Consider the following 18211-nt stretch of genomic DNA (forward strand, 5'->3'; position numbering starts at 1 on the left):
TTCTGGTCCTAGATTCTCCCATGGGGGGAAACATCCTCTCAGCATTCACCCCATCAAGCCCCTTAAGAATCCCATACATTTCAATGAGATCACCTTTCATTCTTCTAAACTCCAGTGAGTAGACTCCCAACCTATAAAATCATGAGGGACATGAATAAAGTAGATAGCCAACGGCTTTTTCCCAGTGTAAAGGAGTCTAAAATGAGAGGGCAGAGCTTTAAGGTGAGAGAGAAGAGATACAAAAGGGTCCACAGTGGCAATATTTTTCACACAGTGGGTGATGAGTGCCTGGAATGGACTGCCGGAGGTAGTGGTGGAAGCAAGTACAATTTTGTCATTTAAGGAACATTTAGACAGGTACATGGATGGGATAGGTATGGCAGGATATGGACCAAATGCAGGCAAATGGGACTAGTTTAATTGTGAAAGCTGGGCAGCATGCATAAATTACTCTATGACTCTATTCAGCCTTTGCTCATAAGATAATCCCTCCATACCATGGATCATCCTAGTGAACCTTCTCTGAACTTTCTCCAATGAAATGATACCTTTCCTTAAAATAGGTGATCAAAACTGCTCCCAGTACTCCAGATGTGGTCTCACCAGCACCTTGCAGGAAGACTACCCTACTCTTATATACCAACCCCCTTGAAATAAGGGCCACCAATCTGCTGCCATTGTGTGTTAGCTTTCTGCATTTCATGCATAAGTAGCCCCAAGTCCCTTGGTGTTGCAGCTTTTCTCCATTTAAATAATACACTATAAGATTGTGGCCAATCTAATTATTCCAAATACTCAGCCCACCCGCTAACCCTCAGCTCCTTTGCATGTCAATAATCTAGCTACCTCTGCCTTTAAAAATATTTGATGCCTTTGTATCCACTGCATTTTGAATAAGAGTGTGCCAAAAGTCTATGAGCCTCTGTGTGAGAGAAAAAACAAATTTTCCTCACCTCTCTTTTCAATGGGGAGGCCTGTATTTTTAATCCTAGATCTAAAATCTCCCATGAGAGGAAACATGCTTTCCAAATGCACTCTGTGAAGACTCTCCGTCAAGTCATTTCTTAGTCTTCTAAACTTCAGCAGACATATGCCGAACCTTCATAAATCAGATAGACATACAGCACAGAAACAGATTAGTCTAACTAGTCCACACTGACTGTAATTGCCAACTAAACCAGTCCCACCTGCCTGCATTTGGCCCATATCTCTCCAAACATTTCTAATTTCTGTACTTGTCCAAATATCTTTTAAACGTTGTAACTGTACCCACATCCACCACTTCCTCTGGAAGTTGATTCCACGCACGAACCATCTTCTGTGTAAAAAATTTGCCCGTCGTGTCTTTTATAAATCTTTCTCCACTCACCTTAAAAATATGTCCCCTAGCCTTGAAACGCCCATCCTAGGGAAAAGACACCCACTATTCACTCTATCTATATCCCTCATGATTTTATAAACCACTATAAGGTCACCTCTAAACCCCTTACACTCCAGTGGAAAAAAGTCCCAGCCTATCCAGCCTCTCCTTACAACTCAAACCCTCCATTCCTGGCAACATCCTGGTAAATCTCCTCTGAACCCTCTCCAATTTAATAATATCCTTCCTATAACAGGGCGATCAGAATGGACACAGTACTCCAGAAGAGGCCTCACCAATGTCCTGTACAACCTCAACATAAATCCCAATTCCTATACTCAAAGGTCTGAACAATGAAGGCAAGTGTGCTAAACACCTTCTTAAACTCCCTGTCTACATGTGATGCAAACTTCAAAGAATTATGCACCTGAACCCCTAGGTCTCTGTGTTCTACAACACTACCCAAGGCCCTACCATTAATTGGAAAAGTCTTGCCTTTGTTTGTTTTACCAAAATGCAATACCTCACATTTACCCAAATTAAAATCCATGTGCCACTCTTCAGCCCATTGACCCAATTGATTAAGATCTCTTTGCAGTCTTAGATAACCTCCTTCACCGTCCACTGTACCTTCAATCTTTGTGTCATCCGCAAACTTACTAAACATGCATTCTATATTCTCACCTAAATCGTTTATGTAAATGACAAACAAATGTGGACCCAGCACCAATCCCTTTGGAACACTGGTGGTCACCAGCCTCCAGTTGAAAAACAACCCTAAACCACCACCTTCTGTCTCCTGCCATTAAGCCAATTTTGTATCCAAATGGCAAGGTGTGGGAGCAGGTCATTCAGGCCATCAACCCACTGAACAGCATTGCACCCCGACCCACGCTTTCGCCGTAACCCTGCATTTCCAGTGGCCAATCCACCTAACCTGGACATCTTTGGACTGTGGGAGGAAAGCAGAGCACACCCACGCAGACATGGGGAGAATGTGCAAACACGGACAGGCACCCGAGGGTGGAATCAGACCTGGGTCCCTGGCACTGTGAGGCAGAATGCTAACCACTGAGCCACCGTGCCACCCCTAATAGGGACCATTGAACTGCCTTTCCAGTCTCGGTGGGTCATAAGAACATAAGAACTAGGAGAAGGAGTAGGCCGTCTGGCCCTTTGAGCCTGCTCCGCCATTCAATAAGATCATGGCTGATCTTTTCGTGGACTCAGATCCACTTACCTGCGTTCTCACCGTAACCCTTAATTCCTTTATTGTTCAAAAAAAATCTACCTTATCTTTAAAAAAGTTTACTGAAGTAGCGTCAACTACTTCACTGGGCAAGGAATTCCATAGATTAACAACCCTCTGGGTGAAGAAATTCCTTCTCAATTCAGTCCTAAATCTGCTCCCTCTAATCTTGAGGCTATGGCTATGGCTAACAGGGTCAAAGGGCCTGTTCCTGTGCTTACAGTTCTTTTAATAAAAACCAAAAAAACTGCAAAAGAAATGTGAAATCAGTCAACATATCAGGTCAGGTGACCCTTACTCAGAACAGAAGAAGTGTCACTCAACCTAAAACATCAATTATGAATTCTGTTCACAGATGCTGCCAGACCTGCTGAGCTTTTTCACCAATTTCTGTTTTCTGTTCCTTGTTCTTTCCTCTAACCCACCACATCCTTGTTTATTTGCCTTACCTGTGCTCGTCTGTATGCATGCATAGAAGGGAAGTTAATAAGGACATCAAGACTTTCCCTCCAGTGTGCTAGCGCAGCCTTTGGCCGCCTTAGGGAAACGGTGTTCAAAGACAACAACATCAGATCCAACACCGAGCTCATTGTATACAGAGCTGTGGTGGTTCCTGCCCTCCTGTATGGCTCTGAGACGTCGACTGGCAGACATCTCAAGGTACTGAAGCAGTACCACCAACGCTGCCTGTGCAAGATATTGCGAATCTGCTGGGAAGAAAGATACACCAACACCAGCTTCCTCCACCAGGCCAACATCGCCAGCATTGAGGCACTGCCCACCCTCGAAGGGCTGGGCACATCGTCCACGTGACCAACACGAGACTCACCGAGCTGGTGCTCTACTCCCAGCTCCGATATGGCAGGTGGGCAGAGGAAATGCTTCAGCGATACCCTCAAGGCTTCAATGGCGAAGTGCAGCATTCCCACAGATACCTGGAAGTCACTGGCCCAAGACAGTCCAAAGTGGAGGGGGAGTATTCAGGAAGGCATCGAACACCTCGAGGCTTGCCGTCAGGGGAAAAATGCGGAAGCCAGGGGAAAACAGTGAAAGGAGCGTGCTGCCACACCAGCGCCCCATCCACCCCTTCCCATGACCACCTTCTGCCCCAAGTGTAACAGAGCCTGCAGTAGCCGTATCGGTCTGTACAGCCACCAACGGACTCACTCTGAGACTGGAAGAGAGTCATCCTCATCTATGAGGGACCACCAATGGTGGTGATAAAGCGATCAGAGGTTTTAAGTAGAAGAGCAATTCATAACTGTTTACCTGTAGTTGTTCTATTTATTTGGAATAAATAGTAAAGTACTAAAACCTTGTACATACTTTCCATCAACAAAGGTCTGAGAGACAGGGGTAAATTAGGGAATTCTGCATACTTTTAAAATACTAAACTTTTGGGACAAGCCCAAGGAATGGGAGATTTTAATTTCCGGCATGCTACCCTACCCAGTTGGTGTACCAATATTTCCCACTGTGTCACAACACAAGTATAAAATCCACATGATTAATGTGTAATTTGGAAAAGAAGTCTCCTTTACCCATAAGCAGAATTTCAATTCATTCTGAACAATGGGACAGACATGCACTTGCCATCGATAACCTTTATTAAAACAGAATGTTGTCAAGCAAAGAGACCTCAGGGTGCAGGTACATAATCCTTTGAAAGTGCAGTGGCAGGTCGACAGGGTGGTGAGGAAGGCATTTGGCATGCTTGCCTTTATTTGTCATTGCATTGAGTAAACGGGTTGGGACATCATGTTGCTGCTGTATAGGACATTAGTGAGACCACTTTCAGAATACTGTGTGCTGCTCTGGTCACCCTTCTATAGAAAGGATGTTGTTAAACTTGCAGAAAAGATTTACAAGGATGTGTTTGGGACTGGAAGGTTTGAGCTATAGGGAGAGGCCAAATAGGCTAGGGCTATTTTCACTGAACCATTGGAGACTGAGGGGTGACCATATAGAGGTTTATAAAATCATGAGGGGCATGCATAGGATGAATGGTCAAGGTGTTTTTCCTGGGGAGGAGGGAGTCCAAAACTAGAGGGCTTAGGTTTAAGGTGAGAGGGGAAAGATTTAAAAAGGACCTGAGCGGCAACTTTTCCATGCAAAGTCGTGCGTGTAAGGAACGAGCTGCCAAAGAAAGTGGTGGAGGTGGATACAATTACAACATTTAGAAGGCATCTGGATGATTATATGAATAAGAAGGGTTTACAGGGATACAGGCCAAATGCCAGCAAATTGGACTAGGTCAGATTGGGATGTCTGGTCGGGGTAGACGACTTGGACCAAAGAATCTGTTTCCATGCTGTAGAACTATTATTCAGCAAAACTTTTAATCAAAAGTCAAAATCCAATAATAAGCTCTGAGCTGAGACAGTATAGCTCAGGATTACAATATTTCTAGACTAAAGACAAAGAACTGCAGATGCTGGAAGTCTGAAACAGAAACAGACTGAAGAAACTTCGCTGGACCCAAAACATTAACTCTGCTTTCTCTCCGCAGATACTGCCAGATCTGCTGAGTTTCTCCAGCAATTTCTGTTTTTTCTTACAATATGAATCTTAGCCGAAAACTGAGCAGTTTCTCCCTTCAAACAGAAATGCTTCATAATCCCCCAGCTCTCTATTTTCACCCATGCTGATTAGGTTGCAAATTTTTGATGTCAGGCAGGGTTAATTCAGTTTTAAACACTTCGTACAATGTAGACATGTTGCACAGCATTTACCCAGCTATGGCACTAATTCCAACTCCGGAGTGCCATAACTCTAAAAATCAAAGTGATTTCTGACAGGGATGAAGCTTTTGTGAGCTTAAAGCTGATAAGAAACCCCGTACTATTTGAAAGTAAACTGCATGACTTGGAGAGAAATGAAATACAGAGATTTAACAAAGTGACCATTCGCCAAGCTGGAGTGCAAACCAGCGCGCAGACGCAGTTCGGCTGTCGTTTGGTGGAGCGGGAGCCGCTGTCCGGAGCAGACGCAGTGCCTCCAGTGGGCGGGGCTCGATCTGTACCTTTCGGGAGCAGCGCCCATTGGGAGGCAGGGGGCGGGGCAGCTCCCCGAGCGGCCTCTCGCTCCGGCCAAGAGCCGGTTGCCCTGGAAACCGTGGCTCGCGGACACTGGGTGGGGGGGGAATGCGGGAAGGTGATTGGTGGGGGTGGGGCCCCAGTAGCACCTCTCCTGGCCTGCGGCCTGGAACCCGAAAACGTCACCGCCAAGTATCGCTTCCTATTTGCTGCGTCATGCTGACCCCACCCTCTGTCGTGGACGTCACAATGCGGAAGTTGTCCAATGAGCTTCAGAGTGAAACTTCCCTCCTCTGTGCAACATATGGGAGCAATGTCTCTCCCTTTCCATTTCTCATCCTGGGAGTACACTTGCAGCAACTGAATCCAGGGAGGTGGATGTCTGGCCAGGTTCTCCACCTATTCTGAAAGGTATTGACATCTCTTATTGTGTTTATGGGAGTAGTAATTTAATATGGGACAGAGGTATATTTATTGTGTATTGTACCATTCAGTATATTTATGGTTATCAAACCCTGACTTATAACTAACGCTAGTCTTTGAAACAATGCTGTGATTATTATAGTGGAAGTATAGACAGTTCCAGTCACAGAATAATCTGAAAGTCCCTGCTAACTCTCTGCCAAGCCAACAAGTCCGTAGTATCCTCCCTCTATATCCCTGTAACCCTGCAAACCTATTTGTTCTACATGTCTATCCAATCTAATTTTGAAATTATGGACTCTCTCCACGTCCTCCAACCTTAGAGGCAACTAGTCTAGAATACAAAGATTAACCGATGAAATTAAGTTCATCCCCACTTTCCCCTGTAGATCAATCATGTGATATACTTCTGAGTCTTACGTTTTCAGTCTAGCCTTACAGCCATATTCGCATTACAGTCATACAGTGTAGAAACAGGCCCTTTGGCCCACTGTGTGTATACTGACCAACAAACACCAAATAACAGTAATCCCAGTTACCTGCATTTGGTCCATAGCTGATTATGCCCTAGCATTTTAAGTACTCATCCAGATGCTCCTTAAAAGTTGCAAGAGTACCTGCCTCCATCACCACCTCAAGCAGCACATTCCATATATATATCATCTTCTGGATGAAAGCATTTTCTCCTTTAAATCACTTGCTCCTCACCTTAAGCTTATATCCTCTGGTCTTTGACGCCTTGGCCATGATATACTTTGTCTGTACCTCTCATAATTTTGTATTAATCAGATCCCCACTCAGCCTCCTCTCATCCAGGGAAAACAAACCCAGCCTAGCCAGTCTTTCCTCATTCCTGAGACTTTTCATCCCAAGCAAGATCTGTTGAATCTCCTCAGCACCCTGTCCAGTGCAGTCACATTTTTCCAATAGTGTGGCGACCAGAACTGCGCACAGGGTTCTATCTGTGGCCTAACCAATGTTTTATAAAGTTGTGACAAGACTTCCTTGATCCAATATTCTACACGCAGGCTAATGAAGACAAACGTCCTGTATGCAGCCTTCACCATCTTACCTGTGCTGACACCTTCAGGGATCTATGGACTTTATATACCAAGATTCCTTTGTTTCTCACTCCCTACGGACCTGCCATTCATTGTGCATATCCTTCCCTTATTAGACCTCCAAAAATGCATTGCACTTAGCGGGATTAAATTCCACGTGCCATTGCTAAGCCCAATTTACCAGCTGATCAAAATCAGCATGCAACTCGAGACCATCCTTCCCACTGTCGACACCATCCCTAATTCTTGTGTCATCTGAAAACTTACTAATTGTAAGTTCTACATTCACATCCAAGTCGTTAATGTACATAACAAACAGCAAGGGTCCCAGCATTGATGCCTGTGGTGTACTGCTGGTCACAGGCTTCCAATTCCAAAACAACACTCCAGTATTCACACTTTGCTTCCTGTTTGTTAGCCAATTTTGGAACCGGTTTGCCAACTTGCTTTGGATCCCATGGGCTCTTACTTTTTGGACCAGCCTTCCATGTGGGAACGTGTCAAAGGCCTTACTGAAGTCCATGTAAACCATATCAATTGTTTTACTCTTATCAATCGATGTAATCACCTTTCCAAAAAAATACTGAACTAAATTGGTGTCCCTCGAACAAATCCATGCTAACTATCGCTGATCAATCCCTGACTTTTCGGGTATTGATTTAAGCCTGTCCTTGAGAAATTATTGGTAAAATTTCTCTACCGCTGACATTAGACTGAATTGGCCTATCCTTGCTGCCCTTCTTGAACGAAGGACCCACATTAGCTATCCTCCAGTCTTCTGGCACATTGCCCGTGGCCAGTGATGTATTAAATATCTCTGCTAGAGTCCCAGCAATCATCATCTTTGCCTCCAATTGCAGCCTGGGATATATTGTATCAAGCCCTAGGGATTTATGCACATGTATACGCACTGAAATATCTATCACTTCCTCCTTGTTCATCCTAATGTGTTCTAGAACCTCACCATCCTAACTGATAACCCCAACTCTAATGTCTTTCTCCTCTGTGAATGCAGGTGAGAAATATTAATTGAAGACCTCACCCAGATCCACTGACTTCACACAGTTGTGGTATAGTTGATAGTGAAGACGTTTATCTAAGATTACAAAGGGATCTTAACCAACTGGGCTAATGAGCTGAGGAGTGGCAGATGGAACAAAACCAGAAGCTGCTGGAAAAGCTCAGCAGGTCTGGCAGCATCTGAGACGAAAAGATCAGAATTAGTGTTTCAGGGTTCCGAGGAAGGGTCACCGGACCCGAAATGTTAATTCTGATTTTTGTTTTGTCACTGCTGCTGCCAGACTTGCTGAGCTTTTCCAGCAACTTTGTTCCTGATTTTTGTTCCTGATTTACAGCATCTGCAGTTCTTCGGTTTTTTTTGAGTGGCAGATGGAGTTTAATTTGGATAAATGTGAGGTATTGCATTTTGGTAAAATGAACAAGGGCGGGGACTTATACAATTAATGGTAGGGCCTTGGGTAGTGTTGTCGACCACAGAGACCTGGGGGTTTGGGTACGTAATTCTTTAAAAGTTACATCATAGGTGGATGTGGTTGAGAAGATGTTTAGCGTGCTTGTCTTCAATGCTCAGACCTTTGAGTTTAGGAAGTTGGGATGTCATGTTGAGGTTGCACAGGACATTGGTGAGGCCTCTTCTAGAGTACTGTGTCCAGTTCTGGTCACCCTGTTATAGGAAGGAGATTATTAAATTGAAGAAGGTTCAGAAAAGATTTACAAGGATGTTGCCTGGACTAGAGGGTTTCAGAAGCTGGATAGGCTGGGACTTCTTTCACTGGAGCGTAGGAGATTGAGGGATGACCTTGAGAGAAGTTTATAAAATCATGAGGGGCATGGATAGGGTGAATAGCAAGGGTCTTTTTCGTAGAGATGGGGAATTCAAAACGCGGGGCCATACTTCTGAGGTGAGAAGAGAAATATTTAACAGGGACCTGAAGAGCAACGTTTTCAAACAGAAGGTGGTTCGTATGTGGAATGAGCTGCCAGAGGAAGTGGTAGATGGAGGTACAGTTACAACATTTTAAAAAAAAGAGATCTGGACAGATACATGAATAGAAAAGGTTTAGAGGGATATGGACCAAAGCAGGCATGCAAGACTAGTTTAGTTTGGGAACATGGTCAGATGAGTTAGACTGAAGGCTCTGTTTCTGTGCTGTATGGCTCTGTTTCTGAGACTGGAAGAGTTGAGCATATTAGCATTAAGTAGCAGTCAAGGAGAATGGGAAGGGTGTATATAAAAGTACAGCAGACTGAGAATGGAGATAGAGAGTGTAGGATGTAGCTTTTGGAGAATGACAGAGAACAAAAATATTCTGTCCCAAAACAGAAATCGCTGGAAAAGTTGAGCAAGTCTGGCAGTGCCCGTGGAGAGAGATCAGAGTTAACGTTTGGGGTCGAGTGACCCTTCCTCAGAATTTACAAACTGGAATTACTTGTTTTGAATTTCTGTTCAGTACCACCAGTTGTAACTGCTCTAAATTCCTTTCGCAGGATATTAGAAGAGGAGAGATAGTAGGAACTGCCGATGCTGGAGAATTTGAAATAACAAGTTGTAGAGCTGTTCATCCTTGTTATATTAGAAGAGGAGGATTGGCAGATAGAAATCTCGAACCGAACATCACATCGAGGTCTAACATCGATTCCTTGGAGTCTGTACTTTTTTTCAAAACAAGTCACTGGAAAAGCATCAAGATGCGGACATAGCTGGTGAGAGTGTTTCCATGCGCCGTTACAGAAAGATCTTTATTCAGTCGCGTAGACTGAAAGATAGTTTGCAACATTCACATCGGCCATATACTCCGCTCAATCAGTTCTGAGAGGCGGCGACACCATGGAGAAACTGTGGAAATGTGGCGACTGCGGGAAGGGGTTACGCTCCCCCTCGCAGCTGGAGAGCCATCGTCGCAGTCACACCGGGGAGAGACCGTTCAACTGCTCGGAGTGCGGAATGGGATTCAGTCGGCTGTTCAACCTCCAGACGCACCGGCGCGTTCACACCGGGGAGAGGCCGTTCGCCTGCCCGGAGTGCGGCGAGAATTTCACCAGGTCGGCTCACCTCCTGAGCCACCGGCGGGTCCACACCGGGGAGAAGCCTTTTGCCTGCTCCGAGTGCAGCAAGCGGTTCACCAAGTCGTCCAACTTGTTAATACACCGGCGGGTCCACACGGGGGAGAGGCGCTTCACCTGCTCAGTGTGCGGCAAGGGCTTCAGCAATTCGTCCAACCTGCTGAGGCACCAGCGGGTCCACACCGGCGAGAGGCCATTCAGCTGCTCCCAGTGCGGCAAGGGCTTCAGCAATTCGTCCAATCTGCTGAGGCACCAGCAGATCCACACCGGCGAGCGGCTCTTCATCTGCTCCGCCTGCGGGAAGGTGTTCGCTCAGTTTCCCGCCCTCCTCAGCCACCAGCGACTTCACAAGTGATCGCCAAGGTTCGGATTCTGCTGTTCGCTGAGCCCAGGGACACGGGTTCGATTCCAGCCTTGGGTGACCGCCTGTGTGGAGTTTGCACGTCGTCTCGGTGGGTTTCCTCTGGGTGCCCCGGCTTCCTCCTACAGTCCCGAGATGTTGAGTTGCCCATAGTGTGCAGGGATGTGCAGGTTAGGGTGGATCCGCCATGGGAAATTACCCATAGTGCCCAGGGATGTACAGGTTAGGGTGGATCCGCCATGGGAAATTACCCATAGTGCCCAGGGATGTGCAAGTTAGGGTGGATTGACCATGGGAAATTACCCATAGTGCCCAGGGATGTGCAGGTTAGGGTGGATCGGCCATGGGAAATTACCCATAGTGCCCAGAGATGTGCAGGTTAGGGTGGATTGACCATGGGAAATTACCCATAGTGCCCAGGGATGTGTAGGTTAGGGTGGATTGACCAGGGGATATTACCCGTAGTGCCCAGAGATGTGCAGGTTGGGATGGAGTGGCTGTGCTAAATTGCCCATAGTGCCTGGGGATGTGTAGGTTAGGTGGATTGGTGCAATTTAGCACGGCCAATCCACCCTAACCTGCACATCCCTGGACACTATGGGACAATTTAGCTTGGCCATAGGGTCCAGGAATGTCAGGTTGGGTGGATTGGCCATGGGAAATTCAGGGTTGCAAGGATAGGGTAGGGAGATGGGTCTGGGTGGGAGGCTCTTCGGAGTGTCGTTGTGCACTCCTCGATGCGCCGGAAGGCCTGCTTCCACACTGTAGGGATTCTATGATTTTAGAACTTGGCCGTATACATTCTGACAGTGGGTGAAGTGGGAGGGTCCGAGGGATTCTTTCAGCCTTACTGGCTACTCTCACCGACTTTGCTTCCAGTGAGGGTGATGGTCTTTAAGCCTGGGAGTGCGCATTCCCACGGAAATGACCCCAGAAGCTGTTGAAGGGTATTTGTTTAACCCTGGATAGTAAACAATGCTTTTCTTACCACCGCAGCTAGATGTAAAATCAATATATTTGTCTCTGTACATTGAGTCTCCAGCAGAAGACCAGCCCAGTCAACTGAATTGGACTCTCAGTATTTATTACTCCATCCTTCTGTCGTCATCTCCACACATCAGCATATCCTTCTATTCCTTTTTCCCCTCTTGTATGTATCCAGTTTCCCCTTAAACCAATTCCTGGTGATTGTGGGAGCGAATTCCACATTCTCATTGCTCACTGGCTAAAGAGGTTTCTCCCTTCCACAATTCACAAAACTTTTAAAAACTTGGAGCAGGTTACCCTTCAGTCTTCCCTTTTTCCAGAAAATAAAAAGGTCTGTCTAACCCTTCCTGGGAGCTAAATGCTGTCAATTCTGGTGTTTAGGCTTGTGACCCTGTGTTTCAGTTTTTTCGATGACTGGGTTTCCAGTTTTCTTTCATCTCTAGAGCAGGTGGGACTTGACCCTGGACCTCCTGGTCCAGGGCTAGAGACACTACTGCACAACAAGAGAGCCAATGACTTTTTTTCTTTTTGTTTCCTATTTTTTTTCTATTCTATGTTTTCTATTTCTTCTTTTCTCTTTTTAGTTTTTCTTTTTTTTCCTTCTTTTTCTAATTTAACCTATTTTTCTCATCAGCCTGTTCAGAGATGTTGTTACACATCTCTGGAGCAGGTGGGGCTTGAAACTGTACCTTCTGGTCCATGGGTAGAGACACGACTGCTGTACAATAAGAGGGCCAATGACTTTTTTTTCTTTTTTTCCTATTTTTTCTATTCTATGTTTTCTATTTCCTTTCATTATTCATTTTTTTTCTATTCTATCTTTTTACCTTATTTCTTTTTACCTTTTTTTCTTTGTCTTTTTACCTTTTTTTTACTTTTTTACTTTTTTTTTCTTTTTACCTTTTTGCTTTTTTCCATCAGTTTCTAATTTAACTTATTTTACTCAGCAAGCTGTTCGAAGATGCAATTATGCATCTCTGGAGCAGGTGGGACGTGCAACTGGACCTCCTGGTCTGGGGTAGGGTCAATACTGCTGCACAACAAGAGGGCCAATGACTTTTTAAAAAATTTGTTTTCTTTGTTTAACCTTTTTGTTGTCAACCTGTTCAGAGATGTTACTTCCCAACTCTGGAACAGTTAGGACTTGAACCGGGGCATCCCAGTCCAGGGGTAGGACACGACTGCTGCACTGCAAGAGGGTTAGTGACTTTTTTTTTTAAATTTAACCTTTTTTTCTCATCAACCTGACCAGAGATGTTAGTCCAGGGGGTGGGGACACTACCACTGCTCAACAAGAGGGCTCACTTTGGGTTCCATTTCTCTAAACGGAGATGACAAATGATGGCAGTGCTCCTGGTAGAGACTAACCCTGGTTTGAAATAAGTTTAATAGGATGTAGAAAAGAACCCTGTTCTCAAGGAAGGTTGGGAAATTCTTTTGAGAGGATTTATGAGAATGACACAAAGATGGGGAATAAGCCTGTTCAATCCATGCCACGCTCTGTAAATCAAACCAGTCAATCCTACTGCAGCATTCTATCTCCAGTCAGCCCCTCGCATTCATGACAGCTCTATCCAATTAACTGCAAGGCTCAAGTCATTTTCTTGGAAAGATAGAAGAGGCCATTCAGCCTGTCGGGTCTGCGCCGGCCCTCCAAAGAGCATCCTAACCTAGTCCTTCACCCTATCCCTGTAACCCCATGTTTACCACGTAACCCATCTAACCTGTACACTACGGGGCAATTTAGCATGGCCAATCCACCTAAGCTGCACATTTTTAGACTGTGGGAGGAAACCGGAGCACCCAGAGGAAATGCACGCAGACACAGTGGAGAGAATGTGCAAACTCCACACAGATAGTTGCCCGAGGGCGGAATCGAACTCAGGTCCCTGGCGCTGTGAGGCAGCAGTGCTAACCACTGAGCCACCGTGCTGCTTTTCCTCTTGGAATTCTGTCTAATTCCCTTTTGGAAGATACAGTGGAATTTGTTTTCCGTACATTTTTCAATGTTAGCCCTTGCTGTTTTATTTTTCATTACTTTTCCTTTATTCTTTTTTTCTATCAAATTTGGTTTGGAACTGGAAACTGAGCTAAAGATGACTTTTGGAATGTGGATAACAGCTGGTATTAAACAGAAAATTGACCAAACAAGCTTTTGTTTACTCGTGAGACCTGGAAGTCAATTGCACGTTGGTTCCTGATCAAAATGCTCTGTAGACGCTTCACTGGAGAAGAGCAGTTAACAGAAGTTGTCTATCAAGATCACGACCTGAGAATTGGTTCCAGCAAGTCTGGAAGAGACCTTATGCTCAAGTAATTGGCAGACATTGGTAACCGGGATTTCTTGAAGGCACAGCCAGCCTGTCAGGGTGTGGTCAGAGTTTGAATTAGGTTTTGGACAGTGACAAAGAATCTTGACGATGCAGAATGAAAATTTGAAATCTCCCTGCCTAACCACCCATGAGCAGCTCTTGGAAGCTCAGAGAATAAGAAACTAAGTTGTAAATATTTCTCCCTTTATCTGAGTGAACTGTAAAGGAGACCCTGTAGAGACTCAACAAAGAAACTACCATCAATGGCTGAATACATTCTGAAAACTATTCATTCTGGCAAGTTTTGCTTTTTTTTTATTTAATTCTTAACTGTGATTCATTGTCCTTCTGTCTTCCAGGTGAATGGGTCTGAAAATATATGGTTTGGGTTTATCGCACAGACCAATTAGATTATTTTGTTTAATTTTACTGTCCTAAAGTTACAACATTGTTAGTCAATTGCAAAATCTTTTGTTTAAAGTACAGACCGGTGCCTGGGATTAATTATTCGCCAAGTCTTGAATCGGTTCTTCAAAAGTCTGAAGAGAAGCTGTGGGGTTAATCTTGATGGTCTTTGAAGGTATTAATTTTGCTGTGTCGTGAGTATGGAGGTAGAAAGTCTAATTGAGTTTAGCTGCCTGTCTCCGATAATTTGGGAACTTTATTCCTCGATCTTGGTAGGCAGAAAACATAGGTCTGAAGTTGGATTTTGGTGTTCAAACTCCAGGTTTGTATTCTGACTTAGAGTCATACAGTCAGACAATATGGAAACGGACCCTTTGGTCCAACCAGTCCATGCCGACCATAATCCCAAACTAAAATAGTCCCTGCGCTTGGCCCGTATCCCTCCAAACGTTTCTTATTCATATACTTATCCAAATGTCTTCTAAATGTTGTAACTGTATCCACATCCACCACTTCCTATGGAAGTTCATTTCACACGTGAATCGCTTTCAGTGTAAAAAAAAAAGTTGCCCCTCGTGCCTTTCTTAAAAATCTTTCTCCTCCCACCTTAAAAATATGCCCTCTAGTCTTGAAATATTAAGGAAAAGACACCTGCCATTCACCTTATCAATACCCCTCATGATTTTTTAAACCTCTATAAAGCCACCCTTCAACGGAGAGGGGCACAGAGAGAGAGAGAGAGAGAGAGAGAGAACAGGAATTTAAAGGAAAAATGATGCAGTTTAGACAAGTTAAAACAAAGGTTTCCGAAGACTTAGAAGATAAAATTTTTAGTTGTAATCCACAGTTCATTCAGAAGATGTTTAAGGTTATGCAAGCTTTACCAATATTTGAAGAGAAGGAATCAATGGAAGAAATTTTCACGTCATTTGAGAAGGGAGCAGCACACAATTGAGCAGGCCAAAAGCAGTTTGGACCATGCTCATGCCCATGCAAAGTAAATTAACTCAGAAAGCACAAGAGATTTATGTGTCCCTGTCAGAAAGCTGGAAAGGGCCATTCTAAGTGCATACGAGCTGGACCTAGGAGCAATCTGACTTTGATCAGATGGGCTGTGGAGTGGCAGATGGAGTTTAATTCAGATAAAAGTGAGCTGCTGCATTTTGGAAAGGCAAATCAGGGCAGGACTTTGACACTTAAGGGTCTTGGGGAGTGTTGTCGAACAAGGAGACCTAGGGGTGCAGATTTATACCTCCTTGAAAGTGGAGTCGCAGATAGACAGGATAGTGAAGAAGGTGTTTGGTACGCTTGCCTTTATTGGTCAGTGCATTGAGTATAGGAGTTGGGAGGTCATGTTGCGGCTGTACAGGACATTGGTTAGGCCACTTTTGGAACACTGCGTTCAGTTCTGGTCTAGCTGGTATAGGAAAGATGTTGTGAAACTTGAAAGGGTGCAGAAAAGATTTACAAGGATATTGCTGCAGTTGGAGGGTTTCAGCTATAGGGAGAGGCTGGATAGGCTGAGGTTATTTTTCCTGGAGCGTCTGAGGCTGAGGGGTGACCTTATAGAGGTTTATAAAATCATGAGGGGCATGGATAGGGTGAATGGCCAAGTCTTTTCTCCGCCAGGGTAGGGGAGTCCAAAACTAGAGATTTAAGGTGAGAGGGGAAAGATTTAAAATGGACCTCAGGAGCAACTTTTTCACACAGATGGTGGTGCACACATGGAATGAGCTGCCAGAGGAAGTGGTGGAGGCTGGTACAAATACAACATTTAAAAGGCATCTGGATGGGTACATGGATGGGAAGGGTTTAGAGGGATATGGCCCAAATACTGGCAAATGGGACTAGATTTATTTAGGGCACCTGGTCGGCGTGGACAGGTTGGACCGAAAGGTCTGTTTCCGTTCTGTATGACTCAATCAGACAGAGGTTTTGGAACATATGGAAATAGCCTGGACAAACCTATATTGAGTTTGAGAGTTAAAATAATTTCGATAGGTGGAAATGGAGTGTTTAAAAACTGAGAACACTTATGATGCTCTGAGAAATTATTCTTTTCAAAGAATTTAAAACGATCCTCACCTTCTGTAGTCAGAATTCACGTAGTGACCCAGGTTCAAATCCACCCTCCGGCAACTGTCTGTGTGGAGTTTACACATTCTCCTCCCCATGTCTGTGTGGGGTTTCCTCCGGTTTCGTCCCACAGTCCAAGATGTGCAGGTTAAGGGTGGAGTGGCCGTGCTAAAAGTGTCGCATGGTGCCCAGGGATGTGCAGGCTCAGGTGGGTTAGCCATGGAAAATTACCTATAGTGCCCAGGGATGTGCAGGCTGGGTAAGTTAGCCATGGGAAATTACCCATAGTGCCCAGGGATGTGCAGGCTGAATGCATTTCCCCGTGGGGAATTCAGGGTTGCAAGGATAGATAGGGGGTTGGTTTTGAGTGGGACGCTCTTTGGAGGGTCAGCGTGGACTCGCTGGGCTTAAGGGCCTCTTTCCGCACTGTGAGGATTCTCCATGTGTTTGGAAGTTGCTCGGTAGATCTTTTGGGACTTACTTTAACTAACTCCAGTGAGTGTGAGAAGGGAACACCAAGAGATAAATCCACGGACCGGTTTGTAGCTCAAACTGTAACTGAAGGCCAAAGCTGAATTCTGTCATCAGTGAAAAAATGTGTGAAGGTAGATGGAGAAATGCAGGATTTTCATCAAGAGGGAAGGTGACTGCTTTATCTTCATGTGAAGTCGTTAAACCTATAACTTACACTAATGTCCTTTAGGGAAGGAAACTGCCATCCTTACCTGGTCTGGCCTACATGTGACTCCAGACCCGCAGCAATGTGGTTGACTCTGAAGTGCCCTCTGGGCAATAAATGCTGCCTAGCCAGCAACACCCTCATCCCGTGAATGAATAAAGGAAAAACACAATAACCGTACTAAGATATACAGGAACGACACAATCACTTTTACTAGAGAAAGACTTGATTCTGTCTCTCCGGAGAGTTCGATGGGAGCTGAGGTATTAATAATTGGGATCAGTGGAGAATTCTGATTCTGTTGTATAAAAGAACAACTGGAATGTGTGTTGTTATCAGGAGAAGTAATTGTTGTATTTCTAAAAATGATTTAGGATGTAGACTTCTGGGTTACTGTATAATGGTAAGAGCTTTGCCCATGGTTACAGAATGGAGGTACAAGAAACAGAACAATTACAGGAATAGGTTCCTGGTGTTTTTCCTTCTTGAGTGCAGTAACCAGGGCAATAGTGAAACAAAATCTGTCCATAGTAGTCAATGTGGGGCACTAATTAAGTTGACTGCTTTATCCTGAAGCTGCTATTGGAGCTGCCCCCATCCAGGGCAAGTGGGGAGGATTCCATCACACTCCTGACTGTGTGCCTGTGTGGTGGTGGAGTCGGAGTCGGAGTCAGGAGATCAGTGACTCTCAGGATTCCCAGCCTCTGACCTGCTCCTGCAGCCACTGTGTTTATGTGGGGCTGGCCCAGTTCAGTTTCTGGTCAGTGATAACCCCCAGGATGTTAATACTGTACTGTAATGTAGGTCGACCTGGAGAATTGAATTTTATTTTAAAAATCAATCACCTGTTCAGTGATCGAAGTAACAAGGTCAAAGAAGCCAGTTTAAGCTCTTAAAAAGAGTATCTTCCCACTTCTATTTCACATCCTGTAACATTATTTACTCAGTTACTTAAAAACAACAGCCATGAAACACTGTTATTCAAAAATGAACCTTGATTAAGTTTAATTAAGGAACCAATAGACAATAACATTGTAAAGGCTGGATCTTCATTTTAAACATTCACTCTGCATGAACTGAAATGTTTCTAGAAACCGCAGAGCGAACAGAAATTGATCAGACAAAGAAATTCACTTCTCTCATTTTGCTGAGCATCATGTCGTGTCAAAGTCCAGCATG

General features: G+C 44.7%; 1 protein-coding gene across 1 annotated transcript in view; it reads left to right on the forward strand.

The window, feature by feature from the left end:
* LOC109910676 (zinc finger protein 721-like) overlaps positions 1–18211 on the forward strand; it is a 114407-nt gene that overhangs the window by 54070 nt on the left and 42126 nt on the right. The window contains exon 3 of the mRNA XM_048619091.1: positions 9976–10563. Coding sequence (XP_048475048.1) covers positions 9976–10563 — 588 coding nt within the window. The remainder of the gene's footprint in view (positions 1–9975; positions 10564–18211) is intronic.

The sequence above is a fragment of the Rhincodon typus genome, chromosome 42 (assembly GCF_021869965.1).
Source record: "Rhincodon typus isolate 14 chromosome 42, sRhiTyp1.1, whole genome shotgun sequence".
Classification (NCBI taxonomy): domain Eukaryota; kingdom Metazoa; phylum Chordata; class Chondrichthyes; order Orectolobiformes; family Rhincodontidae; genus Rhincodon; species Rhincodon typus.